Source organism: Callionymus lyra, chromosome 18, assembly GCF_982586985.1.
Source record: "Callionymus lyra chromosome 18, fCalLyr1.hap1.1, whole genome shotgun sequence".
Classification (NCBI taxonomy): domain Eukaryota; kingdom Metazoa; phylum Chordata; class Actinopteri; order Syngnathiformes; family Callionymidae; genus Callionymus; species Callionymus lyra.
Genome location: NC_141835.1, coordinates 19,787,692 through 19,813,823, shown reverse-complemented (window position 1 = coordinate 19,813,823; position 26,132 = coordinate 19,787,692). Strand labels below are relative to the sequence as shown.

Below are 26,132 nucleotides of genomic sequence, written 5' to 3'. Positions count from 1 at the left end.
TGTGTCATTGCTTTTGATTGCTCTGTTTTTGACTTTCTCCTTTCTATTTTTAGTGGATAGTGTGTCTTGCCGAAAACATTGTTTGGACCTCCTTGTTTGTTGGATTATTTTTGTTTTTTTGAGAGTTGAACGAAAGTTCAATCTTAGGTTGTTTTTTTTCTATTCCCAAAAAGGTTTTTCTTCATATAAGAAACAAGAAAAAGTTAGGTTTACGTATTTGCCGTGGGGGCATTTAGCGAACACATTTGATCGTAGAGATGTGTGTGATGTCAGAACTTCCTCCTGACTTTTTGCCCCCTTCTACAGAACCAGAGCCAATTGTTTACCGGGGAACGTTCCCCTATAGCAGCACCGAAAATGGCTTATGTCACCACTTCATCTCTCTGCCGCAGTAAACAAACACGGAGATGGAGCGCTGTCAAACACCGAGTCAGTCTGACAGTTCGAGCGAGTGTATTTCGGCAGTTAGCAGACGTGCGGGAAGAGTGTTGCACAACGTATCAACACCATGACATGGCGGCTCATCAAAGTGTCACTTCACAACAACCGCGGTGTAAAACGGGAAGGACAAACAACTTGCTAGACTTGAAATGACCAGCTGATGCCACTGGTGGTCCTAGAACGTCACCGACCCTCCTAACACACCCTCTGACTCCTTCTAAAAACTCATGCCTGCAAAGCAGATGTGGAAAATAAAAATTCTATAGGGGCCCCATTATATACTGTGACTGTTGTAAGGGGCCGTCAAGCTGAAAGAAAGAAGCAAAAAAACCTTATAATAAAATGTTTCATTATGCCATTATATTTCATTTCATCAATTTACTTAAGATGAAAAAGAAATACTCACAAGAATAAATATTTTTAATTTCTAAATTATTGTGTAGTTTTATGCTGAAATTAATAATGAAAATAAATACAAAATACAATTATTATTAATTGTTATTAAGCTATCAAATGCATTTATTATTTGAACGTGTGAGGGCCATATTAATACAGTCAAAGGGCCCTAGGAGTCCTAATACATTTAAAATTTAAATACATTTTTTGGTATGTTTCTACTCATTTGAAAGACCCACATAAGATCTTCAACAACCCTATTTACTCATTTTAACATCTATTTCATGATCAAAGTGATTCTCTTGATACAACACTACGTTTTTTTTTTCAAAATAAAAGCTTGTTTTCTTTTACAATAATAATCATCCTGCACCTTTACATACGGCCCCATAACAGTACATTTGGTTCCAAAGACACTGTTTCTTTAAATGACATTTTAAAATTCATGCAGGGCCCAAGGACACAAGTAGTTCCATCATTTTTTGATTGATTTGTTTCTGTGAGTTAGACAGTTGTGACGGTGAGACTTGAGTGGATGCACGTTGACTTCGTTTTCTCTTGTACATTATTAAACACATAGTTAACAACTAAGATTGCTGTCGTGACAACAAAGAGCTCATCAGACATGTGTGATTGTGAAGTCAAGCTCACACTTTAAGTGTGCGAAGGAAGTGTGTTTGTGAGGCAGATATGGTACAGCACTCTCAACCCACCCAGGAGTCGACGTCGCCATGGTTACAGAGAAAACTCGAACGTATGGAAGTTTTTATTTTCTCCGACCGTACGTCACAACTCTGCCCTCCAATGGCTATATGAGGAACTGACCGTAAGGATGTGAAACAAACGTTCATATACTAAAGAGACGACGAAACTCATGAAGGTTTGTGAGACGTATATACATAATATATACAATACTATTTTGTATTGTATATACATTTTTAAAAGATGTACAGTATCAATAAGTTTAATTTGAAAGTAATCTAACAATTATGTTTTCCCTCTTTGAAATATGTGGTAAATTCTGGTAAATAAAATCAAGTAAATCAAGGTATTTTTTGCACAGTCCAACCCTACAAGATGTAAAAGTGTCAATGTGATTAAGAATTATTTTTAAAGTACTGACTATTTTGCCCCTCTGGCGTCGTACATCATTTCATAAGTCTCCAAACTTCTCATTCAACTTCCTGTTGTCATTGCAACTTGGCAACTAAAGCTGCATGACTTGGTTTATTTCCAGTTTCTCAGGCTCATTTGAACACTTGGAAAGCAAGTGTCACCCTAAAGGGCCGTCTGGGCTCCTGCCGGAACGTTCTGCTCATACAGACCGCGGCAGCGATTACATTTTATGCTCAAATTAATGATTGTCGGTGCAGGTCTGTAATTAATCATTTGCTGGGTTTTTTTTTTTTTTTTTTTCCCCATCCCTGTGGCCTCGCTCAGACCTCAGCATCTTGGCATTTTTGTAATTACACATTTTCCAGCAGGCACAAAGGAACTCAGCAGCTGTTGACAAGCTGAGGGGGTCAGCGCGCCGCTACTCGCCACGAGCATGAGTTTCTTAGCTTCTTCCCCTCAAAAAAAAACAGCGAAACTAAAGACTGCACTAAACCACATTTGAAATAATAGATGGATAGTTTATCCATCTATTATTTCAAATGTGGTTAAGTGCAGTCTGTTAAAAAGATAAGCAAGGAAGGAACATTTCAACAGCTGCAGTGCATTATAGGTCCAGCTTTAGGTCCAGTAAAAGTTATCGATCATTTACTTGTCCTGACAGATAAGTTGGTGATAATATGATTATTACCTTCAAAATTATTTATTTGCATGTAAACAAATAACTTTTCAGAAAAGCAAAAAATGTTTTAGTCCAATGCGACTTTATATCTTCTTTGCTCGTTTTCTCGGCCTCTGGTTGAAGACGGGCGAGGTGTCCATTAGCGAGTCGGGCGAGGCGTAACTGGCGTCAGACGTCGCACCAGCAGAAGAGGGCGCCATTGTTCCTGCAGTCTCGCTCATGGTGGACATGGGCCCGCTATCCTCGAACACGTCGAGATGATGATGGTGATGATGATGATGATGGTGGTGATGGTGATGATGATGGCTTGCGTTTTGGGGGTCTTCAGCATCTTGTGGTTCCACTTTCACCTGCGGCCACAGTGGAGAATTGTTCGCTACAGCACCACCTGGAGGAGAGAAAAAAAAATTGGTTCAAAGCAGAATGATTGTTGCGACTTCCTTACCAGTGTTGCCACATTGACTACGAACAAGTAATCCCAATACTCACTTAAAGTTACTTTACCAATTACTTTATTTTGAAAAGTAACTACATTTGCTTATAAGTTACTTTTTACAGCAGCTGCCTGCAACTCTCCCTTTCGCACAAAACAAGAAATTAACACTTACTATCTTGGTGCAACATTAACAATGTACTGTATCTTCTTCCTTTCCTTTGGACTGCTCCCTTCAGGGGTCGCCACAGCAAATTAACGTCCTCCATCCAACCCTGTTCTCTGTATCCCTCTCTCTCACACAAACCAACTTCTTGTCCTCTTTCACTACATCCATAAAGCTTCTCTTTAGTCTTCCTCTAGACCTCCTAATTTTCAAAATTAAATTTGTTTTTTAAATAAAATGTCTCACATGAAAAGCAGAAAAATAAGGATAGTGTTTCTTGGCATATAATACTTTCAATTACAACTACAACTTTGATTATATTATATAATAAATTGAATTAAAAAAAAAAAGTAGTTTTAAAAACAATCAGCAAAGACCGTCTTTCTTGAGTTCGCTGAAAATAATTTGAATTTTGTTTTATTTTACCTGGCACATGTAACAATTTAAGTTGTTGCAATTATGTGCACAAGATAACCCATTCCAATATTAAATACAAATTTTAAAAAGTTACATAAATTAGAAAAAATGACGGGTGTAACATCATAGGGAGATTCTGTACAAGTGATATTCATTTCGGAGTTGCTAGAAATGGTTGCATTCAGATCTAGCTCTTTTATTGGGATAGCGTCTTCAAGTAATGTCAATCTGATTACTTTCGAAACACAAATTGTTTGTACATACTCGGTAACATGTTAATTTAATCACTGTTCCTGACTTAACGGTAATGGTTCTCACCTGACACGTGGGGCGAGTGGTCAGCGTCCAGAGTGGAGGCAAGGCGGTCGTTGTGACTTCCGTGAACCCCCATAGGCGGAGTGTGATCGTCCGGTGTCAAGTCGGCCTCCAGCTCCTCGCTCACGGGGAAGAAAATGTCGCTCACAGGCTCCTCTTTGATCCGCGGAGGTTTGGAGTCGTCCTGAGCCTTTTCCGGATTCACCAGTCGCTCGTATTCTTCCGAAAGATCCTTGCTGACCTGCCCGACAGAAATGCTTAGCTGTCATCCAATTGATTATGAATTATCTGTCCGATTGAACTTTTAAAAGTTTTTAAATAATGATTCAGAACACCGAGTTACAGTAGACAGTATAGATCAATGGTGGGAAATTAAATGTCCTTGGGAGCCACATTTTTTACAGTGGCTGAGGGGCCATAAAGCCAAAATCAAGGGGCTAAAAGTATAATTTCAAATATATAAATTCAAGTTAAATATGCTTAAATTAATATTTTACACAACTTTGGTTTGATTCATTTGATTAATATAAAAACACTTTTTTCCCCCAAATGTTCTTTATATATTCACTTGATTTTCTGAGGGGCAATACAGACTCACAAAAATGAAAGGGGTAGGACAAAAGTCTTTAGTCATTTACAGACAGATAATGCATAAAATAAATAAATACAAAATATAATGTTAAGTTCTACATGATCTTTGACGTCACAAACAGAAACCAGTCAAAGGGTTGCATCTTTGCCCAAGTCTTGGATAGACTGATGAAAGACCGACTCACCTGTAGCATGTAATTGTGGTAGTCCTTGATGCGAACCTGCCAAAACCGGTGAAGGTCCAGTACACTTCCGATGCCCACCTCATGGAACACCTGTTCGACCACGTCCGGAAACGGACTGGCGCCGAGCCTGGCTTCGCGGTCAACCGCCACCCTCAGCAGGCGGGTGACACGAAGGTAATGCTCGTGGACCAGGTCCGTTAGAGTCTCTAGGACGCTCTCCTGGGCCGACTCAAACCCGGCATGGGCCAGAACCGTCGCCACCGACTGGTAGAGGAGCTGTCTGCAGAAGGGCCAGCTCAGCTCTGTGACGGGCTCACCTTTACCCCTGGGGTGACAGAAGGAAACTTTTAAACACAGATAGAAATTAGATGAACTTCGACTCACTTGTAGAAGTCACTTTCGGGGTCACTGTGGGAAAGCTGGAAAGGCTGTCTTGGGCCTTTGCTGTCAGCAGGTAGCAGGTCATCGGGCATGACAGGCGGGGTGGGCAGGCGGAGGGGCAGTTTGGTGTCACCGTCCTCTTGTTTACACAAGCTGTCGGGGGGCGCGGGGGTCTGACCCTGAGCGGCGGCCAGGAGCCCCCGGAGCCTGCGCGTGTGCTGGCACAGCTGGACCGTGTGGATGGTGAGGCTGCACGGCTCCGAGGGGATGTCCAGCATGGTGGTGGGTCGTGGCCGCTGAGCGGACGGCTGGTGCAGGGGAGGGTCCTGCATCTCGACGGAGCGGAACTCACGCTGCAGCAAATCGAAGGAGCTGCGACTCGGTGGGGCGCTGGTGGGTCCTGGGATCTCACCCCAGTAACGCATCATGGTTCAGGCTAAAGAAAGAAAACGACATTTTAAACACCTCAGCATCTTAAGAAACAAAGTCAGTAATCGCTTGGTGCAGTGGATGGTTTCTAAAAACGCTCTAATATTATTAATAACTCACGTTTAACTCTGAAAAGTAGCTGTGATGCTCCAACCGCTTAGCTTTGTGTTGATGCTTTTTTTTTTATATACAACCCGGAAACGATTGTTGTTCTCTTCCGGTGCGTCACTATTCAAACACTTTGGTCCTACAACAAACTCGTTTTTGATTAATTTGTCATTTAAAAATAGTTATTTAATTTAATATGTGTATTTATAATTTTACAAAATTATCTTTGTTAACATAAACCTTTCTTTTTTTTATATAATGTATCTTAAAGCGTCATGACATCCCGGATGAAAACCGCTGCAGCACCAAACAAACATGGCCGCCCCCCTGCTGCCAGACGCGGGTCTCAGCACAGATAAAGAGATGACTTCTGTCGCGGATACCGAGACCGTTGTCAAACATGGAGAAGAGAAAGCAGCCGAGCTTCAACAAGAGACTTCAGATACGTTTAAAAAGCCTGACATGTTCAAAGCGCCTGCTCTGGCAACCAAACGGAGCTGCAGCGTCGCTCCGTCCGAGTCGGAACCGAACCGCCAGGGTGACGAAGTGACGCCCGAGGCGACACCGGAGCCTGTTAAACCGTGTCCCGAGAAGACAGAAAGTAAAACTGTTCCTGTCAAACCCAAAGTGTTACCCGTCAAAGCGCCGCCGCCGCCGCCTGGTAAGTTCCCTCCTCTGCCCTACTCTGAACCAGCCTGGGGCGGAACCGCACCTGACCTCAGCTACTCCCTGGAGATCCTGAAGAACGGCACCATCCTCGACACCGTCGCCCTCGACGTCAAGAGCTTCTACGTGGTCGGACGGTTGCCGGTTTGCGACCTGGCTCTGGAGCATCCCTCCATCTCCAGGTACCACGCTGTGATCCAGTACCGGAGCCAGGCAGGGGAGATGAAGACGATGGGGGAGGAGAGCGGCTTCTATGTCCAAGACCTGGGGAGCACTCACGGGACCGTGGTCAATAAGAACAAGATCCCACCGAAGACCTACATTAGAATCAAAGTGGGTCACGTGTTGAAGTTCGGAGGAAGCACTAGACTCTTTATCCTGCAGGTGAGTTAGTAAGAAGGGTGCCCGTGGACCACATGACTTTATTTATGTGGCCCTAATGAGGTCGGATTAAGAACCGATCCATGTAAAAAAAAATGTCTGAGTTGATCTGACGTTCTTCACTTTTTTTCCTCCACTTCCAGGGCCCGGAGTGCGATGAGGAGGAGGAGTCCGAGCTGACGGTGACGGAGCTCCGCGAGCGAGCGCAGAAACAGAAGGCGGACCTGGAGAAGAGGATGATGGGAGAGAATTCCGATGGTGATGATGATGATGATGATGCAGAAAAGGAGGAAGACGGAGAGAACCAAAAAGGACGAAGCAAAGCGTCGACGGATGATTCTGGCTGTTCGTGGGGAATGGGTGAGTGAGGGACTGAGGGTCTGTCGCTGCAGAGGAGACTGATGAGTGTTTGCTCTGCAGCTGAGGAACCTGTTCCCGAGGACGACGAGAACGCGGAAAACCCCTTTTCAACAGAGTTCCGCGAAGACCAGGAAGCGGCGTACCTGAAGGACCCCAAGAAGGCGCTCCAGGGGTTCTATGACAGAGAAGGTAAACAAAACAAAAAATGTAACTATGACAATATTTCTTTAACGTTTGACTCCTCAGGAGAGGAGCTGGAGTTTGAGTACGAGGACCAAAATCATGGTACTTGGCTCTGCAGGATCAAGTAAGACCTCCCAGAATGAACAAGGATATATTTGTAGTATTGTTCAAGTACTTACAGACCACATGACTCTTGATGAAGTCGTAACGGCTTTAATTTGTTTTAAAACCCAAATATGTCCAAAAATCAACTTTAAAAGCTTCTGGATACGACTGTTTCCTCTCGTGCTCAGTCATCCCCAGGGTCTTGCAGGCTTTCATCATTTCTTAAACTGCGTAGGAAGTTTAATTGCAAATACAAAATTAACAACTGCTGCGAATATTTGCATGTTAGTTTCAAATATATAAATCAAATTATTTTATATCTTCCACCAATAATGGCAATTAAAAGGATTTGGGCGTGACCATCCTGTCTCTCCTCAGGCTGCCCGTGGACGACGCTCTGGGCCGACAGCTGGTTGCCGAGCAGACTCACACCGGGAAGAAGAAGGAGGTGGCGGTGATGTGCTGCTTGGAGGCGTGTCGCATGCTGGAGGCCCGAGGGCTGCTGCGCCAGGAGGCTGGTGAGCAACACACGCGTTCGTGTTTGTGCACTCGTGTGGTTGACCTTTGACCCCCCCCTTCCTCTAGTGTCCCGGAAACGCAAAAAGAAAAACTGGGAGGACGAGGACTTCTACGACAGCGACGACGACACGTTTTTGGACCGAACCGGAACCGTGGAGAAGAAGAGGCAGGAGAGGATGAAGAAAGCGGGAAAGATCAATGAGCGTCCAGATACGTACGGATCGCTGGTGAGAGTCGAGACGACGGTGTTCCTCAGATGTGGAGATCTTGTGTGAAATTACCTTCAGAGAGTCAGAAACACGTTTTGAAGAAGTGTCTGCTCTCTTCCACAGCTGTCCAAACTCTCAGCCGTGGAGCGGGAGATGATCGAGACGCAGCAGAAGCTGAGTGGGTCTGGAAAAGGTGAGATTAGTGCTTCAGATTCAGAAGATGACTTGAAGTCTTTTTCTGGTGGTGATTAGATTCAGAATTCTGGCCTCAGGCTTTGTTCTGGCTGCTTCATGGAGTCTGATGTTCCTGCCGTGGCAAATAGAAACAACTGCTCTTTGTTTTGTGGTGGACTGGTCTGCGAAAGTGCAAAAAAAGTTATCATGTTGAGACGCAAAACTAGCTGTGAGAGAATTACCACACTATATATATGCAAATATTTACATCATCTGATCATTTTTGTTTTGCAATTACATTTCCGGCCGCTAGATGGCAGCAGTCATATCGTCCCCCACAGCCAAAAGAACAATAAAATCCTGAGATCCCGGGGTAAGACTGAGGACGAGAGGATGGAGCAGCTTTGAAACCTAATGGAAATTTATTTTGGTTTCAAAACAAATGAAAGCAGTTACGACATCATCAAGAGTCATGTGGTCTGTATCTTGCAACGTCACAGTCAATTACACCAACAATTATATCCTTGTTCCTACAGTATCGTATTGTTGGCCCTGTGTCGTGACAGGTATCTTATCGCCAGACTCTCGCCAATACACCTCTATACTGCTGACTCTGCTCTCTTTTCAGTTACTGATTTTAATTTTTTTTTGTGTGACTGTAACTTTACTGACTCTTGATTCCTCCTGACTGGCTGGTTCTGATGTGCGTCCACCTTAAGACAAGATAAATGGATCAGGTTGTAGTTGTGATCCGGTCCAAAGACACCGTAGAACCATAGGCGAGAGCCCAATACTTGTAGAACTCTAGTTGTGTTCAGGTAACCAGTGAGATCGACTCCCACAGTTGAGTAACATTTTTGCCTCTTGTTTTCCTCTCAGACTCCTCCAGATCCTCCGTTGATGATACTCTGGACGACTTCATGACAGCAGTGCAAAGTGAGGCAGCGATGGACGCAGTGGAGCGAAAGAAACTTCATCTCCACGTTGCCGACCTCCGCAAGGAAGCCCAGCGGCTCCGGAAACTGGTGGAGATGACGAGGCCGGTCGCGCTGCCGTCGCTGCAGCCCAGGTGGGAACACGAGGAGCCTCTGGTGATAGTAGCATTCATACTGACTGTCTTCATCAACAGTGGGAGTTCTGAGGTGGACAAACCAAAGAAAAGTCTTCCTCTGTTCGGAGCCATGAAGGGAGGAAGTAAATTCAGACTCAAGACAGGAACTATCGGGGTGTGTATCTTCTCTCGTGTGTCGTCTTTGAAAACTTCTTCATCACATTCTTTCTCCTGTTAGAAACTTCCTCCAAAGAGACCAAGTCTGCCCGCAGAGCTGTTCAACATGAAGGATCCACCTGGAGGAGAAGAGGAAGAGGAGGACGAAGAGGAGGAGATGGAGGCTGAGGAGAAGGAAGGAGGTCAGGAGGGCAGTGAGGAGGCTGACGTAGATCCAGTAGAGTCCAGTATCTCCACAGCCGAGGCTGCTCTGAGGACAGCAGAGAGCCCACCTGCTCCAAAACCAAGTCCCAAGAAGACTGCTTCACAGACTTCTTCACAGAGCAGCGAGGCAGCTCCAGGTCTGAAACCACACCTGCTCCTCACAGTGAAGGTTCTCCTCACTCAACCGACTGTTTCTCCTCAGAGTCCCAAAGGAAGAAGGAGTCCAACAGCAAAGCCGCGAAGAAGGCGAAGGCTTCTGGCAGAGTAGGTGTTCCCTCACACTCGCATAAACAATCCTGACAAACACTGACCTTTGGTCTCTGCAGCCGCTCGCTCCAATGTCCAAAGAGTACCCAGAAGATGACCCGGATTACTGCGTGTGGGTGCCCCCTGCTGGTAAATTGCATAAAGATGTATCTATCTATCAATCTATCTATCGATATTTGAAAAGGTGAACATTTTTGTGTATATCTGTTCTGAGAACCACAACAAAAAAAGACATTCGATTGGACATTAAAATATGTTTTTTTGTGGCGTTGTAGACTTGCATACATAGTAACTTAAGTGAAATAAACTTCCTTCTGACATGTTTCTGCCACATACCTCATCTGTCCACCAGAGGGCAGCAACGGTTGGGCTTTTGTTGTACTCGTGATAAAAATGATGAAAACGTGTGGCATAAGTTAGTCTCCTCAGACTTGAGTGTTTGTGTAGTCGTGTCAACAGTATGTCTGTCTTCAGGTCAGAGTGGAGATGGAAGGACACACCTGAACGACAAGTTCGGCTACTGAGTAAGCAGCGCGACAAGAAAGAATCACGACATCTGCCGACAACACGACTCGGCTCTGGCACCACTTCTGTGGAACTTTAGATCATCCTCATCGCTGGCATCACCTCTTATTTATTTAGGTTTGTTCTCCCCCTAAAAAGCAGCGCGGCGGGAGGGAGGCAGAGGGAAAGAGGGGGCGAGGGAGTGAGCGCAGATTGAAGCAGCTTTTCAGACCATCTGGACACTTGGATGAAACACAAGCTGATAATGACCAGAGCTTGAGCAACGTCACAGGCTCTGCACCAGGACGCCACCATGAACTTCCTTTAATGTTTTAACGAGTATTTTTCTATAATAAATAATAAAATGTAAAAAAAAACAGCTGACTGCTCTATTAATAACAATGTACTTTTGTCACTCATCTGTATTTGCTAACGTTGCAGTTGTGTTTTAATTATTTATTGTCTCAATCGTGAACTTTTTTTGTTTTTTGGTAATAAATAAATTTGCTTTGACTCCAAAAACTACATAGAATATGAGAAATTGAATGTTACTTTTTTTCATTATTTTAATCCTTACGGCTTTGATTAAAATTGTTGTATAACATTTTCATTCTATTTATATATATATATATATATATATAAATACACAAATTATTTTATGCTAAAGTTCTTCTCTCAAATTATTTTTTCTTATTCATTCATTTTATTTGTTCATCAATTTTATTCTCATGGTTGTATTTTCCCTCATAGTAAAGCATCTTCAAATGTATATTAAATCACAAACTTCATCTCTTGTAGGCCTCGTTTAAAATGTTGTCAACAAGAAAACGACCTCAAACATAAAGTTGACCTTCAGACCCATGAGCAACACATTTTGTTCAGCTTTTTGTGACCCAAAAGGACCTTTTTTCCGTCCAGAATGTGCGTGAAAAACCAACACACACTGATCAACTTGACAGCTCTGGTGTGTGAGATGAGATGACCTCTAGTTGCACACACACATACACACACATGCTCAGACTGAGAGATGAGTCTTCAAAGAAAGCTTTTCATACTGAGTTGTATGCAGTGGAAAACTTCCAGAGCATTTATTCAAATCGTCGTGTGCAACAAGTGACAAGAACATCAAAGTGTTTTTTCTTCAGTGGAATCTTCTCTTGGAATGTGGTTTCAAGGCTGGAGGACGTTTCTTCTACACACAGTATCCACGACCCATATTAGGAAAGTAATGGCACGCTAAAAGTACGCTACGCAGAAAACAGCGTCGTGTTTCCTCGTCGTCCCGGAATGACATCATCACTACGCGACCGTGTCGTCACGGTTGGAGTTTACAACATCTGATTGTCTAACAGGCAGTTCGTCTTCGTGAAAGTTCTCCACCGCTGCCTCAGGTCCAGAGAGGGGGGTCATGAGAGGAGGGGGGGGTACCTGAGCAAGTGCAAGAGTTGGAACATGTCGTGGCTACCAACATTAGGAGGAGAGCGAACCCTCGGGAGGGGTCCGGGGGCTGCAGGGGGGCACGGCGCTCAGCGATCGGAAGGCAAAGATGGATGGGTCGTAGGTGAACCTGGAGGGGGGGCGACCGCCAGCCTGCAGACAGACCATAAAAAGTGTTAGACAACAGCTTGAATTGAATTGAACTGCTAACATAAATCAAGTGCAGTGAGTTTTGTAACTGAAAATTGAAAAAAAAAAGTTTTGCAAAACAACACAAAGACCTGATAATAGTAACAGCGTTTCTATTCCCACTTGATCAGAACTGTCATTATTTACATCATATTTCTACACTACTATTTATTTCAAGAGTCGAAACAGAAGGTCCGTCTCCAGTCGAGCTCCAGAACCGGCTCTATGAGCAGAACCTGCTGCCCTCGTCTCCTCTGGTCTAAAATTAGCTGCCGATTCTTTCCCTTCTCCACAGGAAGTGAGTGTTGTGTTTGGCGTGGAGCCTGCGGGGGGAGACCTGGAGCACTTCGGGGGTTTTTTCCAGGGAAGAAGAAAAACGCTTCTCTGCGTGTAACAGTGCAAACATGACACACACAGGTCTGATGCCTTGTAAATGTTTATTTATAACAATCTATCCATATTTGAATCCATTTCCATTTTATTTTGTTGTTTTATATTTTTTCCCAGTTTGGTTTTGCAGTTTTTTCAATTTTCTATCTTATTTTCTGATATTTTAATCATATTTTGTTTAATTTTTAAACTTTAATTCTGAATGTCTATTTGTGTATTTTCTTCTTGGTTAAAATTGTTTTAGATGTTTCACCTAAATGTTTAATTCTTCTGTTAATTTAGAGTCAGATAATCGCGGTGTCCTCGTCTCTGTGTCGTCTTTTAACATCACACATTTGTGGTGCCAGAATCTAACGCCGCCTCTCTGGAAATGTACTTGAGAAGCTCCATGAAGTGGCGGATCTCCAGAGCCACAGACGTCAGTGACGGGGACAGCAGCGCTCGCAGCAGGAACACCGGATGAGGAGTAAGTAGCAGCCAAACTGACTGACTATTACTGGAAGTAACAGCAGAGTCTGTGACTCTGTTTAATGGCTGCAACACACAGTCATGTTAGCATGGACATGGAGTGAAGATACCGACGGTCAAGTCATTCTTCAACTCTGAACCCTCCTAAATCACTGTACACATCATCATAATAATCCACTTTCCCTGGACAACATTCAGCTCTTTCACTTGAATCCGAGCCTTGAGCCTCTTGTGGTCTTGTTCATGAGTGAGGGAAAGATGGAGGGTAACATGTCAGTGCAGTGACCTCGGTCATGAGGTCTCTGTATTGACAGTCTTGGTGGGGAAAAAAAGCTGAGCCAGAAGACAAAGCTTTCCATATACTGTTGTATGTTTCTACTTTTGGAGCAAAGTAAGCAACTCTTGTGACCCAAAGAACAAGTTCTCAGATACAAATAACTTTTCTGTGTCTGGACCCTCCCTTAGAAATAAACACTCAGAAGAGACTATTAATGAATGGAAACTGGATGGATGGATGGATGGATGGTGGAATGGATGGTGGGATGGATGGATGGATGGATGGATGGATGGATGGATGGATGGATGGATGGATGGATGGATGGATGGATGGATGGATGGATGGATGGATGGATGGATGGATGGATGGATGGATGGATGGATGGATGGATGGATGGATGGATGGATGGATGGATGGATGGATGGATGGATGGATGGTGGGATGGATGGTGGGATGGATGGATGGATGGATGGATGGATGGATGGATGGATGGATGGATGGATGGATGGATGGATGGATGGATGGATGGATGGATGGATGGATGGATGGATGGATGGATGGATGGATGGATGGATGGATGGATGGATGGTGGGATGGATGGTGGATGGATGGATGGATGGATGGATGGATGGATGGATGGATGGATGGATGGATGGATGGATGGATGGATGGATGGATGGATGGATGGATGGATGGATGGATGGATGGATGGTGGGATGGATGGTGGATGGATGGATGGATGGATGGATGGATGGATGGATGGATGGATGGATGGATGGATGGATGGATGGATGGATGGATGGATGGATGGATGGATGGATGGATGGATGGATGGATGGATGGTGGGATGGATGGTGGGATGGATGGTGGGATGGATGGATGGATGGATGGATGGATGGATGGATGGATGGATGGATGGATGGATGGATGGATGGATGGATGGATGGATGGATGGATGGATGGATGGATGGATGGATGAATGGATGGATGGATGGTGGGATGGATGGTGGATGGATGGATGGATGGATGGATGGATGGATGGATGGATGGATGGATGGATGGATGGATGGATGGATGGATGGATGGATGGATGGATGGATGGATGGATGATGGATGGTGGGATGGATGGATGGATGGATGGATGGATGGATGGATGGATGGATGGATGGATGGATGGATGGATGGATGGATGGATGGATGGATGGATGGATGGATGGATGGATGGATGGATGGATGGATGGATGGATGGATGGATGGATGGATGGATGGATGGATGGATGGATAATGAACTCACCCGAATCTTGATGGTCCGTGTTTTTCCTCCGCAGTTCTTCTTAAGCAGCATTTTCTGTGGACGACAAGAGTGGATGAGTGGATGAGTGGAGAGTTTTAAACAGAGGTCACCATCATCATCATCTTCATCATGAGATCGGTCTGATCAGGAAGAGAGACAGATCCAGCTGTCTGGCTAAACTAAACACTCTGGACGAGGCTTATGCAACATCCTGTCTCTGCTCCCTGCCGAGTCCACGCAGCTCCGCTATTCTCCAGAAGCAGCGGGGGAGGAGGGAGCACACAATCAAGGAATTGTCTCCGGTCCGGGAGGTAGCTTCTGCGGGGGGGGGAGGGAGCCCCGGAAAGAATGGAAACTCTAGACGGGGCTGCTGTGCCCGCGTGCCCCTGCCAAACCTGATCTTCCTCCGTGGCTGCCTCCGAGGTCGGAGCGCCTGGGACGGAGGTGAGGAGGAGCGGCAGCATGTTCCCAGAGAAGAAGAAGAAGAAACACCTTTCAAACGAATGGAGAAGGAGGAAGTGGTTGCACTAAACCTGACAGACGGTGTTTTAAAAACCCCCACAAAGATTCACACTTGTGGTGTATTTTAAGCACGTGTGGGTGTTCGGCCCAGTTTGGCCCGGCACAGTTATATATGAGGCTGATTTAAGAAGTCAGAAATGCCGAGGATATGGACGGTGAAGAGTGTGTTGGGAGCGACTTCTGACTGGTGTGTGTGACGGGTGTCCAGGTGAACTTCCAGACTGGATCAACTAAAGGGTTAATGGACTCGGTCCTCTACCTCTCTTGGCCCCCCATTGTATTCCCTGCACCGACTCTCCTTCCACTTGAGTGAGTTCACACACACACACATATATATCAACACACACACATCAAGACACTCACACCACAAACATGAAGACACAAAAAGGCCGTATGAGACGCGTACCCCCCCCCCCCCCCAGCGTGACACAAACTCTTCCTTTTTTTTGTTCCATCCCGTCACCCCTCTCATCACATCACCTCTCTCATCATCCATGGACATATGGACCCCAAACACACACACACACCAGTGGGACGACAGGTCGATGGACTTTCACGATAAGCGGAGCAGCTTCTCCATGACTCATTAGTTAGTTTTGCTGTTTTTAATCCTCCTCTCTCCCCCCCCACCTCACCCCCTCACCCGCTGCCTTTGTGGGAAACAAGTAGGAACATCTGCTGTCCCTGCCTCCCTCGCCTTCATCCCTGTCCAGCGAGACCACCATGGTGGCCCGGCGTCCAGCGTTACGCCGGCGTGTGTGTGTGTGTGTGTTGACACAGAAAAGCATTGATCTCTTCATAAAGGAAATATTGACAGTTGATAACTGTCGTTTCTATTATCATTATGATTATTATTACAACCATACTTTCAACCACAGTACAGCACAATCTTACCGACATCTCTAGATGCCACTATTTCAGTTTAACGCAATGTCAGCAAAAGGCTTCTATAGCAGCTCCCAAATCCCATGTTCAAAGATTTTATTTGAATTTTCAGTGAGAAATATTTTGTATGTATCTACAGTCAAAAAAATAAAGAAATAAATTAAATTACGTAGTGTGTCATGATGAAGGACTAGGGTTGTGTATTTGCAAGAATCTGGTGGTTCCATTTGTATATAACATTTTACGGTACTGTAGAAACGAGTATATATTTGAGACGAATGTATCCTCTTGTCCTCAGTCATCAGCAGCATCTCGCAGGATTTGTTATTGTTCCAGCTGAGGACGTAATGATTAAATTAAAAATCGAATAATTCATTTTATAAACACTTTATTGGATTGTAAACCATAACATAACTATGATAAAAATGTGTTTTTTTTCCAATCAATACATAATTACATATACATATAATATAATGGAAAATTATGGCGTTATTATGGTGTATTTATATTTACCAGTGTTATTTTGAAAATTCAGAAAAAACCTATTGTAGCTTTCTGATTGAGGCACCCACATGTGCTTAAACCAAATTGTATTTGAATTTTCAGAGAGAAATATTTTGTGTGTAACTACGGTCAAAAAAATAAAGGAATACATTCAATTACATAGTGTGTCATGATGAAGGACTAGGGTTGTGTATTTGCAAGAATCTGGTGGTTCCATATGGTTGTATGTGTACAGAGGCAATAACATTTTACGGTACTGTAGAAACGAGTATATATTTGAGACAAATGTATCCTCTTGTCCTCAGTCATCAGCAGCATCTCGCAGGATTTGTTATTGTTCCAGCCGAGGACGTAATGATTAAATTTAAAATCGAATTATTCATTTTATAAACACTTTATTGGATTGTAAACCATAACATAACTATGATAAAAATGTGTTTTTTTTTTCCAATCAATACATAATTACATATACATATAATATAATGGAAAAAGATGGCGTTATTATGGTGTATTTATATTTACTTTAACTCTTATGTAGCACAAGATAACCGTATAAACTTCATGACTTTCTGTTGTTACTGTTCCACCAACCTGTTGCATCTTCTCTAGGTCCAGGCTGGGTCTCCCCTGCTCCCCTCCGTAACTATGGCGATACTTCCTGTAAGGTGCGGACTGCTCGAAATGGGTGAGTATGATGGGCCGGGCCACCGGCGGCACCACCTGGAGCTGGAAGCGCATGGGCGGTGGCAGCCTGAGGCTGTGCGGCGGGCTGGAGCTGAAGAGCACGGGGCTGGGAGGCGCCGTGAGACGGGACCCCGGCTCCGCGAGCGACCGGGCGGCCGGGGAGGCGCAGCCGCAGAGATCCCGCACCTCCTCGTCGCTGGACGTGCTGCTGTGGTGGTCGGCGTGTCGCGGCGGCGGGACGGCGGACGCCCACTTCCTGTTGTCCCCCCCGCGACTGATGCGCTCCAGCTCTTCCTCTGAAGAGTGGCGGTCCAGGTTGGCGTCCAGGAGGAGGCGTAGGCGGCGTAGCCGGGCGGGGGAGACCGGACCTTGGTTGTGTTGCTGGCTGGTGGCCAGAGGGACGAGAGCGCAGTTTCTTCTCCTTTCTAAAAAAAAGAAGTCACATGATAAACCAACATTTAGGACTCTTTATTTACAATTCATTCCTGGACAACAGAAAAACACTTTATTTACCGACGGTTGAGTCATTTAACATGAGTCAAGTGTGCTCGTACCTCTGTCGATCTGTGCCAGCTCCTGGTTCTCCCCCTCTGAGTCATCACTTTCTGCTCCCTCCCCACTGCCATGGTAGGAAATCTGGAAAGATAATTAAGTTTATAATAAAATAATAAAAGTTCTAGCCTCTGGTTCTAGTTATGGGGGGTGGACAACTTGATCCAGTTGAGGTAAAAAGGGGGTAGGTTGACCCTCTGTAAAATTTTTGATGACATGTATACCATATTTAACACATATATATTATATTATTTCCATTACTTCAGCTCTTTTCTGCAATTGGAAGGTCCATGATCTGCCTGAATTTACTTCTCTTTCCCCTCCTGTTTGGATTATTTAGTTTATTAACTCAGGATATATGGGCAGTTTCAGCTACAATATAGATAATACTTCTACCACAAAACTGCACCGAACCCAGCGGAGGAGATGTTTATTTATATTGTTAAATCATCCTGCGTACTTTCCTCCCCGTAGTGTCGTCAGCGCACCAACCCGAGCAGCAACTCTGGAGTTTGTAAAATGATACATCTGGATTCCAAGTGATCAAGTTGTTGACACAAATTAAAGTGACAGATGCTCGGATGAGTCAGCAGAGAGACTGAGTAGAACTGCAAGTTTTGTCTGCAGACGGAGACGGATTTGAGGAGGATTAATACTCGGGACACGTATCATCAGGACGAACGTGGATTTTGAAACCGGAACCAATGACGCAACAACTTGATAAGAGGAAGATTCAAATTCAGTTCAATTTTCACCTATGATACCTGTGTGACATCACGACAGAAATTACTTTTAAATGTTAATTTAAAACCATAAAGACGAAGATAAAGAAACCACAAGCTCATGTTTTTATTTTGGGGAAATCATAAACAATAAATTAAAGAGAGAAAATTAACTTAAACATTTATTTTATTAGCCAATGTTATGAACTTGAATTTGCTGCATTGTCCTACACGTATATTTTGGTTAACATTGACCTTAAAGGGCAACTAATGTTCCAAGGGACTCGTTGTATAAACAATGCAGGCTGGAGAAGGATCGAAGCCCCCTATGTTAGTCTTTGTGTCCTTCGTCTTTGTTATTTTTTATATCTATGTTCTTTATCTTTAGACTTAGATTGTATCATCTTGTTCTTCCTCTTTATTTCTCTTTGTTCTTGTTCTTATTTTATTTTGATTATTTTTTTATGAAAAATTGCTGTATTTGCTGTGGCTAATTGGAAAAAAACAATTTAAAAATAAAGTTAAATAAAGTTCTACCTACCTACCTACCTATTACTTCATACTTACGGTGTTGAAAAATATTGATAAGGCAATATATGTTTTTTTCACAATACTGTATCCATATTTGACAGCACTTTATCAATTCTTTTTTTAGATATTAAGGTAAAGATAAGACAATGAAATCACGTAATATGACGGCTATAACTGAGGATGAGAGGATGCAGTAGACATATTTTCTAAACAAATGAAAGCATGGGTCACTGGTCACGTGGTCTGTTAATTCTGCAACACCAGAGTAAAGTACTCAGACAATTCTCCAGATATATCCTTGTTCCTACAGTATCACTATACAGTATATCACAATACATGGATTAATTGCCCCGTGACACTTCAACATTATTACTCAGGACAGTTGTGTTTTTACATTAGTTGTCCTTTGAAAATGGCCATGTGTTCTGGTTCTTGAGCTAAAAACCGCTATAAGCGCTTTTTCCTTTAACCCCAATGACCTGCTTGATCTTCAGCCACCACCAGCACAAGTAGAACAAACACACTGACCATTAAACAACATCTGATATATTTGCTAGACAGAGTTGTGGAGTCGTGGTTTCTTGGACGTAACCATCCTAAAAACCTGTTGGAGGACTGAAGAGGCAGAACAATGCAGATGTCCTGCATGGCTGAGAAAGTTAAGTAATGCCCCTCACACTCAGTAATTACCACTTCGAGGCCTCGCTGAGCAGCTGCCATCTGTGAGTGTGTGTCTGTATGCTAACACACATGCATACACACCACAAAGTACCCTTCTATTCTATTAAACACACACACACACACACACCTCCTCTTACTCTTTCATAAATGGGATAAAGACCAGAGAACCCACATCCAACCAGGGACGAGGAAACTCCAACAAAACCTTTCCTAAAACACGTCAAGACTCCAAATGAATGCAGAATTCCGATTGGCTATCACAACAAAATGCTGCTGATGTCATGAGTACAGTAAAAACATCTTGAAAAATCTAAGATGTAAACACTTATATCATAAAGAATAGTTTTAAATTAGGGAAATAACTATTATTGTACTTGACAATTGAAAATAATTCCACATCCATGTAAGTCATCAGCAGTCCACTTAAAACTGAAAAGTTGAATCAGAGAAATAAGATCATCCTCTCTTAGAATAAAGAAAAATGCTTCATGCCTTCACAAAATAATTTGTATTCTCTTTCTTTATTTGGAGTTGCATGCAGCTGAGACGGAACATAGTTTAAACAACATTAGTTTTTTTTAATGTTCAGTGCAGTTGAAGTCTTCCAGATAACTTAGGTTGTTTTCATGGATAAAACTTGGAACTTTTCCACTCAGGAAGCGACAACAACTTACAGCTTTTGGACAGTGCAGGGGACTCAAACTCGTGACCCCTTGACCCGTGACATGATGTTCTGTAGCTATTGTTCTCCATTTACTTTATCATGTATAGTGCAGGCAGTGCAAGGTACTCGATCTTTGTTCAGCATCATATGACTAAATAATAGTGATCATCATATTAAATGATCACTTACATAGCTTTCATTATACAAAAACATCTGTAAAACATTAAAGAACCAAATATAAAGTACATTTGTCAAAGAGTTTTCATAAAGTTTGGCTTTTTGACCCGTGAGTAAGAGTCTCCAAACTTTTTAGTATTGACATGATTGCTTTATAAAAACGTCATCATTATGCATCTACACGTGCGTGACTTTCAAAAGAACAATTTTTCATTCAAAAGCATGATGTCATCATATTTTAGTGGTTGACGTAAGATTGTGTTTAAGGGTGTATAATGTGATGTATAACAGTTACAAGACCCTGAATAAAGTTGTTATTGGGTCATGATGATGTCACCATTCAACACAACGTTTTGATTGGCGGATGTTTTGGACAACAACGTCTCCGCACACAGCTAACACACTCCGAGTGCTCCTCCGACCAAGATGAAGGCAGAATGCGTAAAACGGTGAACACAACACGGACAAAGAGTCGTGTGTCGAGAATAGCTGAATGAAATCCTTGTTAGTCTTCTGTATCGCTGAGCGGCTTGCTAAGCTGGATCAATGGCAATGTCACAGCGTACACACACAACCCGGTTCACACACACGACAGCTTTGCGCTGCCCTTCCACACTGACACCGTCCCTCTCATGAACACACACACACACACACACACACACACAGCGACAGGTCAGGCCTGGATGATTCACAGAAACACCAACAACAGTGTGAAGAAACACTCCTAATGTCTCTGTCGTCCTTACTCAAAAGACAAGGGATGAAAACACACCATAATGCTGACGTCACTACAGAGGAATCATATTACTCAGTCGATTTATTTTGTCTACATAAATAAAAAACATAATAGCTCAGTACACAAGTACTCGCTTTCACAACACACAGCAAGAGCTCACCCTGTGATAGCGAGGTCTTAAAATATATCCTGGATCCAGATGGTAATTTAAAACATAACTAATATGTTCATCTGTTCCAAATTTATTCATCTAGATAGAAACTGACATCGCTGCTGGGTGTCAATTCTGTTCATGCAAACACAGAAGATTTTACTAGAATAGTTTAAACCTGAGTCTCTAACCAGCTCCTCATCTCAGCTGACATCATCGCGAATACGTTGAGTTTCTCCGAAGATCTGTTCTGCATTTTTTTTTTCAGTAAACCAGTTTCTGTTTAGCAGGACTGAAGAAGGTTTTAAGGACAGATCCTCAACGTTAACCCCCGAAACAACACTTCCATTTCAACATTGGTGCGTGTGTGTGTGAGATAGAGCACTTCCAGGCAGAGCAACAAACAAAAAAAAAAAAAAATTGGCACAACAGGGATGGCACACTTCCCTCCATGCCTCGCATGGGCCTTTAAAAAGGGGGCCACTTTGGAACAAAATGGCTGCCATGCGACTATGCGGCTGCCTGCCGCACAATTGTGTTGTAGAGGGAATGAGTTAGTGACCCATGAGTGAAACAATTCACCCGTCTACTCACCAAAAAAGGGGCATTGTATGTGAAGTGAGTGGACAGGGTGAGTGGGCAGCGTTTGATTGACAGCTGATAGAAATAAAAGGTACGGTTTGGGGCAACAACATGTGAATATAAATGTTTATAATAACAATAACAAATCAAGGTCAATGAGACTTGTGCATTGCTCACTAGCACAAATGCCGAATATGATGATATATTTGGGTATTAAACAAGATTAAAAGCACTAAAATCGAGCACTACTTTCACCAAAGAGTACATGGCACATGGTAGAGAAACAATCAAAACAATAAAACGTTATTGACAATTAATCAATAATTTTGTCAAAACAAAAAATAAGTACAAGGAATAGGGAATCAAACCCAAACTTGAGTGAAAGTGATGTGACCACTGCGCCACTTGTAACATTAACTTTGCCAAGATTGAGCTAGCAAACTAAATAGTTTTGAAATAACAAAGACAGATGTTATGACGCTGTTACGATGTCAAGTTTGCTTCTGATCTTACTTTCAAGTTCAACCATTTCTCTCCTGCAAATTTTGTATTAATGATAAAACGAAAGAAACCCTTGATCTTAAGCCAAATACTAATAGTGCATGACGATCACTAAACAGTTAAATTGTGTTTAAGGTGACCTGAAGGCCTGAAAAGAAATGTGTTTGTGGTACCCCTTGTTGTCGTCGTCTCTGGGTCTTAACTGTAATAGTGCATGAAGTGAGTGCTATTGTGTTTGAATGGAGTTGTTGGTGTCAATCATTGACAAGTGACACCAGCTGTGTATTTGCAGTTCACTTCAGCCACACACTGAAAAACGAGAACACACTTTTCACATGTCAAACACAACTAATTTGATCCGATCTTATTCCCTGGCACACAGTGGAATCACGAGGACGTGATCAGTCTTATTGGTTGGTTATAAACCAACAGATCGTAAAAAGGTAATAATAAATTAGTTTAATCCTACTGATACTTCCACCCAGAAACTCACTTTCCCTACTGTAAACAAAGACTCGTCTCACTGGTACGAACGCAAACATGTGACCGTGTAAGATTAGTATTTTTCCTAGAATGTTCTGTACTGTAAATTTAACGCTCATCCAGGGACGCTGTTCTGGACTCACTGGGAAAGCTTTTTGGAATGAAGATGATCCAAACTCAGGTTGAACCCCAAAAAAGTAAAGACACCAGGTTACTGCATCTAAGTATGCCTTGTCATACTTAGATGGTAGTTACCCAAACGCAATGTGGCGTACCATTACCTAATGGATCTAATGAATCCACACAATAATTCCCTGAATAACCAGGAACATTTTACCAGACAATGTTGATGTGTCCAATGTCCTGGACATCGCTTTCACGATGTTTTCCAAACTCTCAAGTCATCAAACTTGTGTGAGCCAAGAATGGCTTATCTTTCACCTAACATGAATAAGCTAATGTTAAAATAGCAACCCCTATAACAAGAGCTAGCTCAGCAAAAACAACTTCCAGCAAAGTTATTAGATTGAAATCCGTCTGTGTTCAAAGGAATAACACGAGTTGAACTTTGGAATTGAGGTCTAATATTCTAATATTCATTTGCACTTCTCAGCACTACAAACTCCTGAAGACCCATCACAAGTAAGTTTAAGGTACAAACAAGTCTCGGCCGGTCTTGAAGCACAAGTCCACGGAGACCTGCAGGTCTATAAATCTTCTTCTCTCCACTTGTTTACTCGCACAGTGTGTGGTTATAGGACATAGTTTCTGGTGCTGCTCTTGATCCGACCGTTTATCTCAAGTTGAACAAACCAGTTTCCAGACACGACATGTCGCTTGTCTTTTTTTTCGGTCGTTATCTGGAAACGACGGAAGAAATCTTCACTAAAGTCCAAACTTTTAATCCAGAGAGGGAACTGACGGTGGCGTGACTCGGCTGACCGGTCGAGGTCACATGTGGTCAGGATGATAAATGAAAGTTAACCATGTGGCTGTAGTCCTCAGGAAAACAGGATTTCTGCTATAAATCATTGTACGTGTCACACGAGTCAAACTCGAGGGAGCCTTGCTTTCACTGCAGGACTGAGCCAACATGTGAGAAACAGATAATCTAGAAACAAGGTTTATATTTAACTATTTAATAATTGTACTCCTCCAAATTGTACACTGATAGGTACATTGAAAACTTCAGACAATAGTAAAAATGTTTCACTTTCATACATGAATCACATACTAGGCCATCTGAGGTCGGTGTTGGACTTAAATCACCCGGCTGATGTGAAAATCATTAGACAGAACAGCGCTTGAACTCTGAAGGATCAGTGACAGAAGGTGATGCAGCACATTACAGCAGCATGTGGCTCTGTGGCCCGACCTGACCCAGAACCATCGTAAGCAGCAGTTTAGCTCCGACTGAGGCAGAAATAGAAGCGACCACAGACAGTCCGACAAGTTAGAGGAAGAACTTCGGAGGTTTGGTTCGTGCATAAACATACCTACCACACAAACACTGACGACAACTGTGTCGCCGCACAACCACGGTGACTGAGCAGGTGTTTCGAAAATAATCCATGACAAAGATATTGATGTTATGAAATAGAAATATGTCACACCTTGCTCATAAATCTCATGATTCATGTGGTTTTATTTATTGATCGTGAACAGGTATTGACTCAAATTGATACATTTATTTCATACGATATATTTTCCTGTCATAAGAATTCTCAAATTATATTTTAAGGCATTCTAAGCTTCAACATTCACAAGTGTACAAAGTATTACATGGTGGTATTACATTTTACTTCACTGTTGCTATCACTGTTAGCCACTTGTTAAGCTAGCAAGTATAGCAATCCGTTAAAACTAACTTCTTTCAACACTTTGAATCCGACATGTGTTATATAAGTTAACTTAACAACTATCCAAAACGTGCAAATCAATAAAAATCTGCCTGCTTGAGCTAAAAATGAATTATTTAACTTCTGTTAGATTTATTATTACTGTCAAAAAGTTGTTTTTTCTTTATAAGGACCGGATTTTCTCCAATGTCATATTAGTATGTGACCCTTGACATTAGTATTTATTATTCTGTTTATTCTTATTATTTCGTTGTATATTCTGTAATACTGAGGACATGTAACTTGGTCAGTGTAGCTAAAAAAAAAGGTTGCAGGGGCCACTGACTAAAAGAAACAGTGTCTTTGTAGCAGAACATGCAAGTGTTACGTGGTGGTATGTAAAAAGTGCAGGATGGACATAAGTGATGATTTTTATTAAATAACTTTTATTTTGACAAACATATATTTTTAGTATCAAGTGCATCATAATAATCATGTTTTTCTATTGTAACACAACTGTTACACTACTATGACATTTATATAAACATTCTTAGACAGACACTAAAGACATAAACTTTATAGAATGTTTAAAAGTCCACACAAACACACCCATAGGTTGGTCGTCAGGTTGAGTTTGGAGCAGCTACACAATCATGTGTGCGTTATTACACACTTCAAGACAACAACAACAACAACAACAACAACAACAACAAGGCTCACCTTCAGCTGGAAAGGATGGATCTCGTTGAGCGAGTGTCTCCGGAGCTTCTTCGTCAGAGTCTTGAGCATCTCGACGTGAGCTGGTTCACCGTCTTCTTCTTCGTGTCTCTACACCTCCATCCGCCAACATTTGCTCTCGAAGCTTCAGCTCGAGCTAAACCGCTCCAGACTCGAGCCTCGAGAGGAGCTTCACTTCAGAAAGTCTCCACTTTCTACGACAACAGACTCACACACCGAGCAGCCGAGAGAAAAAAAACGACACAACTTTTTTTTTCTCGCATTCACACACGCATACAAACACACACAAACACACACACACACACACACACGCACACAAAGTGGACCGGCCACGAGCACACACCGGAGAGCAAGCGCGAGCCCGGTCGTCCTGCGCGCTGATTGGTCTTCGGGCGTCGTGACGTCATGGTTTCGACTAAATAGAAGGTCTGGGAGTCGACGTGACGTCACCTTTTTTTTCTTACTTCCCCCTTTTTTTTATCGGCGATGTTCTTTATTAACCCGAGAGAGTCAACAGTGAGTATTTTAGTACTCCCTATTAAAGTTCAACTTTACTTCAATTGTACTATCTCACAGTGAGTTTGTACTTAACAGCTGTAGTCATGTTAGTAACGCAGTACTAGTCAGAATACTTGTACATGGAGAACTTGTAGTCATGCATAAGTATTT

General features: G+C 42.8%; 3 protein-coding genes across 3 annotated transcripts; 1 reads left to right on the top strand and 2 right to left on the bottom strand.

Annotated features, from left to right (window-relative positions):
• Nucleotides 1-2,715: 2,715 nt before the first annotated feature.
• Nucleotides 2,716-5,751, bottom strand: supt7l (SPT7 like, STAGA complex subunit gamma). Its single transcript, XM_087779803.1, has 5 exons — nt 5,670-5,751; nt 5,124-5,556; nt 4,740-5,064; nt 3,967-4,204; nt 2,716-3,020 (listed from the first exon to the last, which is right to left on the bottom strand). The coding sequence occupies exons 2-5, from the start codon at nt 5,546-5,548 to the stop codon at nt 2,716-2,718; spliced, it is 1,293 nt and encodes a 430-aa protein (XP_087635929.1). The 5' UTR covers nt 5,549-5,556; nt 5,670-5,751.
• A 221-nt stretch (nt 5,752-5,972) lies between these two features.
• On the top strand, nt 5,973-10,834 carry slc4a1ap (solute carrier family 4 member 1 adaptor protein). The gene is made up of 13 exons (XM_087779579.1): nt 5,973-6,707; nt 6,848-7,064; nt 7,125-7,253; nt 7,311-7,371; nt 7,731-7,870; nt 7,938-8,098; nt 8,204-8,273; nt 9,134-9,323; nt 9,384-9,480; nt 9,544-9,823; nt 9,889-9,950; nt 10,013-10,082; nt 10,428-10,834. Exons 1-13 carry the CDS (start codon nt 5,973-5,975, stop codon nt 10,475-10,477), a joined length of 2,262 nt encoding a protein of 753 aa, XP_087635705.1. The 3' UTR covers nt 10,478-10,834.
• A 669-nt stretch (nt 10,835-11,503) lies between these two features.
• On the bottom strand, nt 11,504-25,789 carry LOC148060890 (uncharacterized). The gene is made up of 5 exons (XM_087779580.1): nt 25,446-25,789; nt 17,662-17,743; nt 17,015-17,532; nt 14,513-14,566; nt 11,504-12,047 (listed from the first exon to the last, which is right to left on the bottom strand). The coding sequence occupies exons 1-5, from the start codon at nt 25,512-25,514 to the stop codon at nt 11,928-11,930; spliced, it is 843 nt and encodes a 280-aa protein (XP_087635706.1). The 5' UTR covers nt 25,515-25,789; the 3' UTR covers nt 11,504-11,927.
• Between the last annotated feature and the right edge of the window lie 343 nt (nt 25,790-26,132).

Excerpts from the sequence above, each read along its gene's own strand:
- slc4a1ap (XM_087779579.1), top strand. The coding sequence starts at position 5,973 with ATGGCCGCCCCCCTGCTGCCAGACGCGGGTCTCAGCACAGATAAAGAG. Across the intron at positions 7,372-7,730 it reads ACTTGGCTCTGCAGGATCAA|GCTGCCCGTGGACGACGCTC; the intron begins GTAAGACCTCCC and ends GTCTCTCCTCAG. Across the intron at positions 9,481-9,543 it reads TCAAGACAGGAACTATCGGG|AAACTTCCTCCAAAGAGACC; the intron begins GTGTGTATCTTC and ends TTCTCCTGTTAG.
- LOC148060890 (XM_087779580.1), bottom strand. The coding sequence starts at position 25,514 with ATGCTCAAGACTCTGACGAAGAAGCTCCGGAGACACTCGCTCAACGAG. Across the intron at positions 17,744-25,445 it reads TCCATCCTTTCCAGCTGAAG|ATTTCCTACCATGGCAGTGG; the intron begins GTGAGCCTTGTT and ends TTATCTTTCCAG. Across the intron at positions 14,567-17,014 it reads ACCTAGAGAAGATGCAACAG|AAAATGCTGCTTAAGAAGAA; the intron begins GTTGGTGGAACA and ends TGTCGTCCACAG.
- supt7l (XM_087779803.1), bottom strand. The coding sequence starts at position 5,548 with ATGATGCGTTACTGGGGTGAGATCCCAGGACCCACCAGCGCCCCACCG. Across the intron at positions 4,205-4,739 it reads ACCACAATTACATGCTACAG|GTCAGCAAGGATCTTTCGGA; the intron begins GTGAGTCGGTCT and ends TCTGTCGGGCAG. Across the intron at positions 3,021-3,966 it reads CCACTCGCCCCACGTGTCAG|GTGGTGCTGTAGCGAACAAT; the intron begins GTGAGAACCATT and ends TCTCTCCTCCAG.